We start from the raw sequence: 14,212 nt of genomic DNA, 5'->3' as shown, positions 1-14,212 counted from the left end.
GGTTACGTTAGTCAATATATCACACGTAACGTTAGACGGCGGTCAGCAGCACCGCGTATTTTAGCCACCTAAAAAAAGACAAAAATAGTAAAATAAAGGTCAGTTAAAATGTATACTATATTATGAATATGTGTACCGTTTTAGCTAGCTTTCTGACATACTGTTGGTTGTTTATCTCAGTGGTCCCCAACCACCGGGCCGCGGCCCGGTACTGGTCCGTGGATCGATTGGTATCGGGCCGCACAAGAAATTATTTATTTTTTTTCTTTTTTTAATTAAATCAACATAAAAAACACAAGATACACTTACAAGTAGTGCACCAACCCAAAACAACTCTCTCCCCCCTTTTGTTCTGGGCATTGAACATGAAGACTCTTCCTTCACTGTTCCGAGTGGCCATGAGAGTCTTGGCAGTGCCTGCCTCCAGTGCTCCAGTGGAGCGAGTTTTCAGCCATGGTGGCATCATACTACGCCCCCATCGTGCACAAATGACTGACAGACTCTTGGCTAATTTGGTCTTTTGCAAATGCAATGCAGCATAGGGCCCTGACATATAAAAAGTACAACTTTTTTGTTATGTTCACGTATATGTCATGTTTTTTCAATGTTAACACTTTTGTACAAATAAGTACATTTGCACTTTATTTTTCAATGTTGTCACACCCCGGCTCGGGTGAAGGTAATGTAACCTTTGCAAACCAGACTTTCAAATCAAGGATGGCAAGGCACGCAGTTGGTAACAGTTTACAAACATTTATTGAAATCCCAAAAAGTGTCAAAAGGTGAACAGAAAAAACAAAGCACCCACAATCTCAGTTGATGTTTGATGCATGGAGACCGAAACTCCTGCTCAGGACAGAGATCCTCCTCTGGCAGTGACCGACAGCAGACTGTCAGAAAAACAGCATTTTCCAACTTAAATAGCCCTTAGCCCCGCCCACTAGCTGGGACCAATTGGACAGGGGGAATTAAGAAAACAGTTATTTTGTAAATTACACCATAAATAACCATCACATGTCTAAAAAGTATTCACATAGTACTTTTGCATGTGTAGAGCAGTCATTTTTGTACATAGTATATTCAGGATTAGACAACACAACTTTTAAATGTCCAGTATCCTTCTGTAACACCCAGCTGTTGAGGATCATGGTTCGACCCAAATTTGGCCTAATTAGTGACTGCAGGTGTGGTCACCTATATAAAGCCCTCAACCCCACCCTGACTCTTTTAGTCATCTGTTAAGAGCCATGGTGAGTGACAGGTAACAATTTGTTGAGCACATGCTTTTCACTGGCTAACAAGATTGAATGTTTGTGTCCATGTTGAGCTTCCCAACAAATGTGCACGGTTTGTGAGGAAGTCCAAAGGTCAAACAGTGACAGTCTGGGGTCAAACTGTCACATTACCTCCCTCCTCTCCAGCGACAGCAAGTCCAGGGAGACGAGACAGGTAATCAGCTAGCAAGTTAGTTTTGCCAGCTCGATGTGTAATGTTGAAGCAATAGGGCTGTAACGCCAAGTACCATCTGGTGACACGGGAGTTCTTATCCCTCATGGAGTTGATCCAGCTCAATGCCCGGTGGTCTGTTTCCAGATCAAAGGTCCGTCCCAGAAGGTAATAACGTAGGCTGTCCAATGCCCACTTGATGGCAAGACATTCCTTTTCAATGGCAGAGTACCTAGTTTCTCTGGGATGCAGTTTACGGCTCAGATATAGAAGCGGTTGTTCCTCGCCCTCCTTTCCTTGGGCTAGGACGGCTCCAAGGCCCACACCAGAAGCATCAACTTTAACAAGGAATCGCTGGTTGAAGTCAGGACTTTGTAAGACCGGGGAAGAGCATAGAATAGTTTTGACATTTGTGAAGGCAGTTTCACATTTTTCTGTCCATTTGACTGGATTAGTGGATGCTTTGGTTGTCAGCTTGACAAGAGGAGCTGTGATGGTAGAGAAGTGGGGCACAAATTTTCTGTACCACCCGGAAAGCCCCAAGAATGACCGGACCTGCTTCTTTGTCCGGGGTCTAGGACAGTCTTGGATAGCCTTCACCTTGTCCACCTGAGGACGTATCTGCCCGTTGCCAAGATGGTAACCTAGGTAACACACCTCAGTTTTGGCCCACTCACATTTCTGGGTGTTAAGAGTGAGCCTGGCAGAACGGATCCGGAGCAGGACTTGACGCAGGTGAGAGAGGTGGTCTTTCCAGGAAGTGCTGAAAACCACCACATCATCGAGATAGGCAGCAGCGAACTGGCCACACCCCTGCAGAACGCGATCCATTAGCCGCTGAAATGTTGCGGGGGCTCCATGGAGTCCGAACGGCATAACCGTGTAATGATAGAGACCCTTTGGTCCACGGAAGGCAGTGTACTCCCTTGACTCCTTCTCTAAAGGGACTTGCCAGTATCCCTTACACAGGTCAAGGGTGGTGATGAACACAGCTTTGCCGAGCTTCTCAAGAAGTTCATCAATACGTGGCATGGGATAAGCATCGAATTTAGAAACGGCGTTCACTTTGCGTAGGTCATTACATACTCGTATTGTGTTGTCTTTTTTAGGAACGAGGACTATGGGGTTACACCACTCACTGTTTGAGGGTTCAATCACTCCTAGATCCAGCATGGTTGGGATTTCATGGTTGAGGGGCTCCACCAGCCGCTCAGACACTCTGTAGGGGCGCTGACGGATAGGTGTTGGGTTTTTAAAATGAATGACATGTTCAATTAGTGGAGTTCTTCCTGGCTTTCCACTGAACAATACTGGGAATTCTTCACACACTTGCAATAATTTAAGGGCAGATTGTGCAGACAAGTGACTTACATCAGGTTTCTGTGGTGTAGTGAGCATGGACAGATCTGTCTCCTCCACATCATCCTCCATTTTCACTTCCCGTGCCAGCATCACCTTTTCCTCTTGCAACTCCTTGCTTTGAGTAGGTAATTGACTGGCCTGGACATCCTTTCCTTCCACAGAGGATTTCCTCTCCTTCCATTCCTTCAGAAGGTTGATGTGGTACACTTGGGATGCCTTTGCTTTCTCTGGATGTGAGATCTCATAAGTGACTGGGCCAGCTTGTCTGACCACGGAGTAAGGACCTTTCCATCGGGCCAGCAGTTTATGACGCGAGGTTGGAAGCGACAGCATGACCTTTTGACCTGGCTGTAGCACCCTGTGACGTGCTTTTTGGTCATACCAGGTCTTCTGTTTCAAGGGGCAGACTGGGGCTCGGTGCCCTGGCTGTTGGCAATGGTAGCAGATGAGATCCTTCACTGGACTCTGTCTCGGGAACAGTCTGTTGTCCCCTGAGGTGCTGTAACCACCTGCTTTCTGCACATCTCTTTGGTGTGACAGGTCGGCTGCACCTTGGGCTGCTACACGATTGTTCTGCTGCCTTGGCATTCGGAGTCCTTTACGAGCATTCAAGTACTGGCCTGCAAGTTTAGCAGCAGTAAGTCCGTCTTCTGGCTCGTGTTCCTTGACCCAAGTCTTCATTTCGTTGGGCAGCATGCGAAGCATTTGCTCCAGAATTAAAAGCTCTGCAATGTTGTCTTTGGAACGCTGCTCTGGCTTGATCCATCTTCTGTAGAGACCTTTGAGTCTGTTGTAAGTCTCCTTGGGAGATTCACCAGGGGGAATGTAGGTTGACCGGAACTGGAGCCTATAAGTCTCAGGGGAGATATCAAACTTAGCAAGGAGGGCTTCTTTTAGGTCAGCATAGACGTTGGAAGCATCTTCCTCCATCGCAGAATAGGCATCCAGAGCTTTACCGGTCAAGAGTGGAACAAGTCGGCAGGCCCAGTCAGACTGAGGCCAGCCCCAGGTGCGAGCGATGCGCTCAAAGCGGACAAGAAAGTTTTCGATGTCCTCACCCTGCTGGAAAGGGAGCATCTTTGGGCCTTGTCGGAGATGATGGTCAGGTGGCGAGGAATCTCTGGATGGCGATGCTTGAGGACTAAGATTTGGATGTGGGCGAGTTCTGGGTTTGGGTGACTGCTCACAACAACTATCGTCAGGAGTACAGTTAGCATTTTGGTTAGTGAGTGAGTGATCTAGGCTAGGCCTTGTACAGACAGCTTTTAACTCCTGGAGTTCACAGACTAGGACAGCTTCCCTACGTTGCTGTCCAATCAAAAAGTCTTGGAACATGTTAACCAGGGTAGGTTCACTTAACACTCTTTCAGTCCTTGGTGACTCAGCAGACCACCTAGCCTTCCCAGACCCCTTCCTATGCTGCTTACGCCTAGCCCCAGAGTTCTCAAAACCTTTGACGTCTTCTTCGGACTCCTCTGTGTTCCATCCAACTTCACGCTCCTCAGCCATAGTCGTCCGGTCCAGCCTCATCGCCATGGTCCCTCGACCAGCCATCTCATCAGTCTCCTCTGTCATTGCCACCTCCGACACTTGGGATCTCAAACCAGTTCTGGCCTGCCCTCTGCCAGATAAATGTTTGTAAACTCTGCGGCTTGCCATCCCACCACTGCCACCATATGTCACACCCCGGCTCGGGTGAAGGTAATGTAACCTTTGCAAACCAGACTTTCAAATCAAGGATGGCAAGGCACGCAGTTGGTAACAGTTTACAAACATTTATTGAAATCCCAAAAAGTGTCAAAAGGTGAACAGAAAAAACAAAGCACCCACATTCTCAGTTGATGTTTGATGCATGGAGACCGAAACTCCTGCTCAGGACAGAGATCCTCCTCTGGCAGTGACCGACAGCAGACTGTCAGAAAAACAGCATTTTCCAACTTAAATAGCCCTTAGCCCCGCCCACTAGCTGGGACCAATTTGACAGGGGGAATTAAGAAAACAGTTATTTTGTAAATTACACCATAAATAACCATCACATGTCTAAAAAGTATTCACATAGTACTTTTGCATGTGTAGAGCAGTCATTTTTGTACATAGTATATTCAGGATTAGACAACACAACTTTTAAATGTCCAGTATCCTTCTGTAACACCCAGCTGTTGAGGATCATGGTTCGACCCAAATTTGGCCTAATTAGTGACTGCAAGTGTGGTCACCTATATAAAGCCCTCAACCCCACCCTGACTCTTTTAGTCACCTGTTCAGAGCCATGGTGAGTGACAGGTAACAATTTGTTGAGCACATGCTTTTCACTGGCTAACAAGATTGAATGTTTGTGTCCATGTTGAGCTTCCCAACAAATGTGCACGGTTTGTGAGGAAGTCCAAAGGTCAAACAATGACAGTCTGGGGTCAAACTGTCACAAATGTGTTTGTTCTGTAAAGGAATTAGTTAATGTTTAAAATGACTGGTTAATAGTGCTATAAAGTGCAATGTCAGCACTATTTTCTTTCCTGCAATTTAAAATGCACTTGTTTTAATAAATAAATACAGCGTTTGAAAAGCATACACAATCTGTGTTAATATATTAGTCTGTGGTTAAAAGGACTTGAAAGGACTCGAAGCTCAAAATGCAGGACTTAGGACTTGACTTGAGACTTTCCAGTCTTGACTTTGGACTTGACTCGGGGCTTGCCTGTCTTGACTCGGGACTTGACTCGGACTTGAGGGCAAAGACTTGAGACTTACTTGTGACTTGCAAAACAATGACTTGGTCCCACCTCTGCTTATTACGCACCAGCTGTTTGATTGTAGCGTGTATCTTACTTGTCGTTTTTCTCAACACATTTGGAGGTGTTGAAATCGCCATGTAAAATTGCTAATGCTAACCAGTAGCATGTCGATAGCAAAGCCAATGTATATTAGCATCAAGCTAGTGCATTTTTGGAAAAGCGGAGCCTTACTTTGTTGACATTGGAGTCAATAAAGTTACACCTGAGTGACACGCGGCTAGCAGCTAATTATGTGTCTCCATACAGAGTGTGGAGCCGCTTTACTATATAATCACCTTCATTACAGCAAATACCTTAAGTATCATTATCAGGTAGGGTTATCACTGGAGGACAAGGATAAACATGTAAAGGATAAACACCCAGAGCTAGCAAGCGGACAAGCCTGCTAGTAGCTAAGCTAGCCGAACTTTAACTAACCTTAACTAACACCAAGAGATAGTTTAGGACGTGTGGATGGAAGTGCGATACAGCAGAAGGTAAGCAGATATTAACAGTATAATAATAAGTAGATAAAAACGAATTAGAGAGAGGAAGATATATCAACAACTGTTGGTGTGTAGCATTGTCACAGTCAGTACACGATAGGGCTGGATGATGAAATGATATCAATGTGTATCGCAATAGACACGTAATCGATGTCATTAAAAAATGTGTTGAATAAAACTTTTGATTTTTTTTTTCTTCTTCGTCCAAAGAAAGGAATAATGTTTAAAAATCAAGGAAATACTTCATAGGACACAGTAGGACTATTTATAATATAATATTTTGTTTCCCTCCGCTTTAAACCGTGGGGTTTATAAAACGGTGCGGCTTATCTAGGGATTTTTCTTCGCTGACGGCCATAATGCAATTTTTTTTATTTTTTTTAAACAGGCAAATACACTAAAAAGTTGTGTCATTGTTTGTGATATGGCGCCGTCTTTTGGTGCTGCAGTGGTTTTCTGTTGAGAGCTTTGAACCGGAAGTACAATTGCCGTTCCGTCTCCTAAGTTGTCCATAGCGTTTCTACTCGTATGGCTAAATCTTCCATCACTCCAAGCAACGTTGATAAAATTGACAATACAACTAAAACAATTTTTACTTACTAAACCATCCCATGTGTGATGTCCGTAGGAGTGTTTTCATGCATATTTATACGTGCTATTGTGATGTAATCAAGCGAACGTCGTTAGCATTAGCTAATATGCCAACACGATTACGAGTGTCTGTGTTAGTATTATTAACTTACAATGGCATTCTTTTTTGTATTTTTTCAGCTTCACAAATTCCTAAATTCACCAAAACGTCACCGTGGAGTTACTGAGTCTGTTTAGCTGATTGGAGAGCTAGCTTGCGCAGCTAGCGGGTTCATGACGATGACTTCTGTTTTGTTTGATCAGCCGTTTTACTGCCCTGTTGCAGACACCGTTTGGAAACAATTAAGGTATGTAAATAAACATTTACAGAATATTTCTGTGTAAATAACTCATTCCACAACGTATATATCTGCAGTTTATAGTCCAGTGCGGCTTATATGTGGAAACATATTGTTTTCTCCTAAAATATAGTGGGTGTGGCTTGTATACCTGTGGGCTCTATAGTGAAAATATGGTAGTTTAAATATTGTGAAGTGAAGTGAAGTGAATTATACTTATATAGCGCTTTTCTCTAGTGACTCAAATTGTGTTGGAATTGATACAATGTCAATAGCACTCACCATAAATATATAGAAACATGTAGAGTGAATGAACACATGGGTGTGACTGGGCAGCATAAAGCCTGATGGAAGATCACTACTGTAGTTATGACAGATGTCAATGCAGCACTCACATATTGTTGTGAACATAAAGCTCAGTTTCGCTGCAGGCACAAATCCAGCATCAAGGACTCGATGCCGACTTTCCTCAGGCAGTTGTCTAATTTGCTTTACCTCCCAGCGCTTATTTTTTTACTTGCACAAGACTGGCACACATGTAGCCCAGACAATGTGTGCTCTGATTAACTGTTGAATTTTGGTGTGGAGTTGCAATTATGTAAAACACCTTTTTGATCATGTGCATGATGTTTCATTTTTGTGTAATTTAATCTTATTTTGTCAATTCCAGTGCAGAAGTATATGTGGTAGGCTCGTCAAAAGGATCAATAGTTGAAGAGTCGATACAGACACAAGAAAAATCATAGATACCAGCCTTTTTCAGTGTGTATATATATACAGTATATACAGTATTAGAGTATATACATACATACATATATACACACATATATACATACATATATATGAATGTATATATACAAAACCCAAAACCAGTGAAGTTGGCACGTTGTGTAAATGGTGATTAAAAACAGAATACAATGATTTGCAAATCATTTTCTACTTATATTCAGTTGAATAGACTGCAAAGACAAGATATTTAATCTTCACACTGAGAATTTTTTTTTTTTTTTTTTTTTTAAATAATCATTATCTTTGACTTTTTGCAAAACATTGCAAAACAGTTGTCACAGGAGCATTTTTACCACTGTGTTACATGGCCTTTCCTTTTAACAACACCTAGTAAACGTTTGGGAACTGAGGAGACCAATTTTTGAAACTTTCAGGTGGAATTATTTCCCATTCTTGCTTGATGTACAGCTTAAGTTGTTCAACAGTCCGGGGTCTCCGTTGTGGTATTTTAGGCTTTATAATGCGCCACACATTTTCAATAGGAGACATGTCTGGACTACAGGCCGGCCAGTCGAGTACCCGCACTCTTTTACTATGAAGCCACGCTGTTGTAACACGTGGCTTGGCATTGTCTTGCTGAAATAAGCAGGGGCGTCCATGATAACGTTGCTTGGATGGCAACATATGTTGCTCCAAAACCTGTATGTACCTTTCAGCATTAATGGTGCCTTCACAGATGTGTAAGTTACCCATGCCTTGGGCACTAATACACCCCCATACCATCACAGATGCTGGCTTTTCAACTTTGCGCCTAGAACAGTTCGGATGGTTCTTTTCCTCTTTGTTCCATAAATGGCTTTGGCTTTGCATAGTAGAGTTTTAACTTGCACTTACAGATGTAGCGACCAACTGTAGTTACTGACAGTGGTTTTCTGAAGTGTTCCTGAGCCCACGTGGTGATATCCTTTACACACTGATATCGTTTTTTGATGCAGTACCGCCTGAGGGAGCCAAGGTGACGGGCATTCAATGTTGGTTTTCAGCCTTGCTGCTGATGTGCAGTGATTTATCCAGATTCTCTGAACCTTTTGATGATATTACGGACCGTAGATGGTGAAATCTCTAAATTCCTTGCAATAGCTTGTTGAGAAATGTTGTTCTTAAACTGTACGACAATTTGCTCAGTCATTTGTTCACAAAGTGGTGACCCTCGCCCCATCCTTGTTTGCGAATGGCTGAGCATTTCATGGAAGCTGCTTTTATACCCAATCATGGCACCCACCTGTTCCCAATTAGCCTGTTCACCTGTGGGATGTTCCCAATAAGTGTTTAATGAGCATTCCTCAACTTTCTCAGTCTTTTTTGCCACTTGTGCCAGCTTTTTTGAAACATGTTGCAGGCATCAAATTCCAAATGAGCTAATATTTACAAAAAATAACTATCGAACGTTAAGTATCTTGTCTTTGCAGTCTATTCAATTGAATATAAGTTGAAAATAATTCTTAAATCATTGTATATTGTTTTTATTTACGATTTACACAACTTGCCAACTTCACTGGTTTTGGGTTTTGTACATACACACACAAATACATATATATATATATATATATATAAATATATATATATATATATATATATATATATATATATATATATATATATATATATATATATATATATATATATATATATATATATATATATATATATATATAAACATGATTGTTTTTATATAGATACACTATATTGCCAAAAGTATTTTGCCACCCATCCAAATGATGAGAATCAGGTGTCCTAATCACTTGGCCCGGCCACAGGTGTATAAAACCAAGCACTTAGGCATGGAGACTGTTTCTACAAACATTTGTGAAAGAATGGGCCGCTCTCAGTGATTTTCAGCGTGGAACTGTCATAAGATGCCACCTGTGCAACAAATCCAGTCGTGAAATTTCCTCGCTCCTTAATATTCTAAAGTCAACTGTCGGCTTTATTATAAGAAAAGTGAAGAGTTTGGGAACAACAGCAACTCAGCCACCAAGTGGTAGGCCACATAAACTGACAGAGAGGGGTCTGCGGATGCTGACGGGCATAGTGCAAAGACTTTCTGCACAGTCAGTTGCTACAGAGCTCCAAACTTCATGTGACCTTCCAATTAGCCCACGTACAGTACGCAGAGAGTTTCATGGAATGGGTTTCCATGGCCGAGCAGCTGCATCTAAGCCATACATCACCAAGTCCAATGCACAGCGTGGGATGCAGTGGTGTAAAACACGTCACCACTGGACTCTAGAGCAGTGGAGACGCCTTCTCTGGAGTGATGAATCACGCTTTTCCATCTGGCAATCTGATGGACCAGTCTGGGTTTGGAGGTTGCCAGGACAACAGTACATTTTGGACTGCATTTTGCAGAGTGTGAAATTTGGTAGAGGAGGAATTATGTTGTGGGGTTGTTTTTCAGGAATTGGGCTTGGCCCCTTAGTTCCAGTGAAAGCAACTTTGAATGCTCCAGGATACCAAAACATTTTGGACAATTCCATGCTCCCAACCTTGTGGGAACAGTTTGGAGCGGGCCCCTTCCTCTTCCAACATGACTGTGCACCAGAGACAGCCTGGTATTTATGATTAATTTGAAAATGTTTTGTTGAACCCATGAAGTCTCGCACCTGGCCTGCGGGCCCTAGATTGGACCCCCCTGCACTAGAACAAAACACGGACGAAGACCTAACCAGTTGGTACCTGTTGTCCACGGTGGTTTTTAGAATGTTGATAAACTCCTGGTAGCCGGGGAACTTTGAGGTCACGATGGAGAAAATGTGCCAGTCGTACTCCTCCATGATGTTCAGCATCAGCAGAGCCTCCTGCTGGATGGAGGCGCCAAACTGGAAGAACGTCGACTTTACGTCCTGAGGAAACAACACCAGGGGAAGGGAGAATATTTAGTGTTTGACCAGTATCGTCAAGAATAATAATGACGATACTTGCGGCGCTCCAGGGGGAACGAGGTGCCTTGCTCAAATACACTTCATTAAACCCAAGTCTGGTTGTTTCCCTCCATCATTCATTCAAACATGGGATTGGACGGCGCTGACGAGCACAGCCGCAGGTGAACAAATTAACTCCATTCATGTCGGGAGATCCGTTGCAAATGAGTCACTTGTGTGAGGGCTATTACAGGAGGTGGAATGGGACAAAATAATGAGAGATGAGCAGGCGGGCGGACAAAGTGCTGCGCAAGGTTTGGTTGTTAAGTGTGTGATTTAGTGTGTGCGAGTGTGTGCGTGTGTGTGTGTGTGTGTGTGTGTGTGTGTGTGTGTGTGTGTGTGTGTGTGTGTGTGTGTGTGTGTGTGTGTGTGTGTCCCAATCCTTGTAATAATTACTTCAAACTTTGCAGAAAAAAAAAAAAAAGTATGCAGAAAAATTTAATGGCCTATACAATATTTATAAAGTATTCAAAAAACTGGGAAATGTTTTATTGCTTCAAACCTTAGAGGAAAAAAAAAAAATGTGTTGGCCTTTATAATATTCATAGATTATTTAAAGTAGGCAAACAATGTATTAATTATTTTAAACATTACAGGAAAGACAATTATGTAAAAAAAAATGTACTGACGTACATAATGTTTATTTTGTTTTTAAATTACTAGGAAATGTATTAATTACTTCAATCTTTAGAGGGAAAATATGAAATCAAATGTTTTGGCCAATTTAATATTCATGCTGTATTTAAATCATTAGGAAATATAATAATTATTTCACATTTTAAAGGAAAAAAAAAATTGAGAAACATGTACTGGCCCATATAATAGTTTTATAGTATTTAAATAACTTATAAATATATTAATACTTTAAACTTCAGAGGAAAATAAAATGGTAGAAAAATATACTGGCTTATATAATATTCACACAGTATTTAAATGAGCAGGAAATATATTATTCATGTCAAACTTTACAGGGAAAAAAATTAAAAAACTTGTTCTGGCCAATATAATATTTATATAGTATTTAAATAACTTGGAAATATATTAATTACTTTCAACTTCAGAGGTTAAAAATCTGGTAGAAATGATTTTGGCCTATAGAATATTCATACAGTATTTATTTAAATAACTTGGACATGTATTCATTATTTCAAACTTGACAAGAAAAAAAATAATGTAGAAAAATGTTCTGGCCAATATATAATATTTATATAGTATTTAAATAACTAGTAAATGTATTATTATTTCAAACTTGACAGGAAACAAAATCATGTAGAAAAATGTTCTGGCCTTTATGATATTTATATAGTATTTAATAAAACTAAGAAATGTATTAATTATTTTAAACTTTAGAAGAAAAAATAAGTTAGAAAATGTATTATCCTGTACAATATCTGTATGGTACTTAAATAACTAGGACATGTAATATTTACTTCAAACTTGAGAGGAAAATAAACAAATGTGTAAAAATGTATTAAGCCTAAATATTATGTATGATGTATTGTACTTAAACAACAAGGAATTGTTTTAATTATTGACTACAAAATATGTTTTAAATTTTTGAATAACTAGGAAATGCATTAATAATTTCAAACTATAAGTGGTAGAAAATGGATGGATGGATACCTGAAAAAATTTATAGAAACATGCATTTGCATACTATACAATTGTCATATAGTATTTAATTAACTTGGATATGAATCCATTACTTCAAACTTTACAGGAAAAACGTATGTAGAAAAATATATAGACCTACAAAGTATTTTAAAAATGTTTTGAATAATTAAGAAATGTGTTACTTACTTCAAACTTTACCGGAAAAAATATGTTGAAAAATGTATTTGCCTACAATAAATTAGTCATATAGTATTTAAGAACCTAGGATATTAATTAATTACTTGTAACTTTACAGGGGAAAAAAAATATGTAGAAAAATATATAGGCCTACAAAATATTTTTTAAACATTTTGAATAACTAGGAAATGTATTAATTACTTCAATTTTTACTGGGAAAAATATGTAGGAAAATCTATTGGCCTACAAAATAGTTTTACAGTTTTTGAATAATTAGGAAATGTATGAATTACTTTACTATAAAAATGTCATATAGTATTTCAATAAGTAGCATATGCATTAATCACTTCAAACTTTGCTGGAAAAAATATGTACAAACATCTAATAGTTTTACCGTTTTTGAATAATTAGGAAATGTATTAATTACTTAAAACTTTACTAAGAAAAATCTGTATAAAAATTTATTTGCATACATATTTTTCACATAGTATTTAAATGACTAGCGTATGTATTAATTACTTCAAACGTTGGAGGAAATAAAACCCTGCAGCTCACAAATGGCCCCAGGGTGGCATTTTAGACACCTTTGCAATAAAATGTACATTTTTATTAATTGTGAGTTTATTTTTCCCACTCGACATCAAAACACTCGGCTTTCTCCCTGCTACTAAATGTGTGTGTGTGTGTGTGTGTGTGTGTGTGTGTGTGTGTGTGTGTGTGTGTGTGTGTGTGTGTGTGTGTGTGTGCGTGTGTGCGTGTGTGCGTGTGTGTGTGTGTGTGTGTGTGTGTGTGAAGCCTTGCTGGAGCATGGTGGGACGGCAAGGAGGTCACGCTGTAAGACATGTCACTCCCTGTCTTCGTCACAGCGCCAGTCGACACTCTCACACGTCGCTGCAATGTCGAGCGCACTGAGACCAGCAAGGCTGACAAGAGGATTACGTCATTGCTGGCTGTAAATATTGCAATATTTGTGGCCCTCTCGTGTGGCTGGATAGGACGACGGCGCGGTGGACTCCATTAAAAAAGTAGTAGTCTAGTGTTTTTATCCATGCAACACTGCTAATGTAAAAACTCTGTTGCATTTATATAAATCATAATAAAACCACATTCTTTATTAAGGAAAAACATCACTAGTATCAGTGGATCAGAATAATATAAATGATTGATTAATTGATATTATTAATTTTAGTTTGACTACTTTTGGATTGTTTTGTGTCATGTTTGTGTGTCTTGCTCTGTTCAATCAATCAATCAATTAATCAATCAATCAAAGTTTACTTACATATCCCTAAATCACGAGTGTCTCAAAGGGCTGCACAAGCCAGAACGACATCCTCGGCTGTTGATTGCTATTCTGAATGTTGCTGGGCTGGGTTTGGTTTTTGAACTTGGAATTGTATTATTATGGTATTATTGTGTATTATTTTGTTGGACTGACTAATTAAATTAAAAAAATTAAATTAAAAAAAAGATAATATACACAAATATTAATGGTAACTTTTCTGAAATATTGTCCCTAGTTAATTTTTTTTGTTGTGTTTTTTTTTCTAAACATTCCATAAGGCGCTGCCATATTTCCATGCTTTGTCAGTTAGAATTTTCCCTCATCCTTTAAATGTGTAGCAACAGGAAAAAATACACAAAAAAGTGGGAATAAAATGCATTATTGGATATAAAAAGTAGGAATAAAACTACAA

General features: G+C 39.9%; 1 protein-coding gene across 3 annotated transcripts in view; it reads right to left on the bottom strand.

Moving 5' to 3' along the window:
* grin2aa (glutamate receptor, ionotropic, N-methyl D-aspartate 2A, a) overlaps nt 1-14,212 on the bottom strand; it is a 486,150-nt gene that overhangs the window by 216,652 nt on the left and 255,286 nt on the right. For all 3 annotated transcript variants that reach the window (XM_061981593.1, XM_061981594.1, XM_061981592.1), the window contains one exon: nt 10,480-10,646. In XM_061981593.1, the coding sequence (XP_061837577.1) occupies nt 10,480-10,646 (167 nt within the window). The remainder of the gene's footprint in view (nt 1-10,479; nt 10,647-14,212) is intronic.

Source organism: Nerophis lumbriciformis, linkage group LG24 (assembly GCF_033978685.3).
Source record: "Nerophis lumbriciformis linkage group LG24, RoL_Nlum_v2.1, whole genome shotgun sequence".
Lineage (NCBI taxonomy): Eukaryota > Metazoa > Chordata > Actinopteri > Syngnathiformes > Syngnathidae > Nerophis > Nerophis lumbriciformis.
Note: the sequence above shows the minus strand (reverse complement) of the source record. Positions and strands in the feature narration are given on the sequence as shown.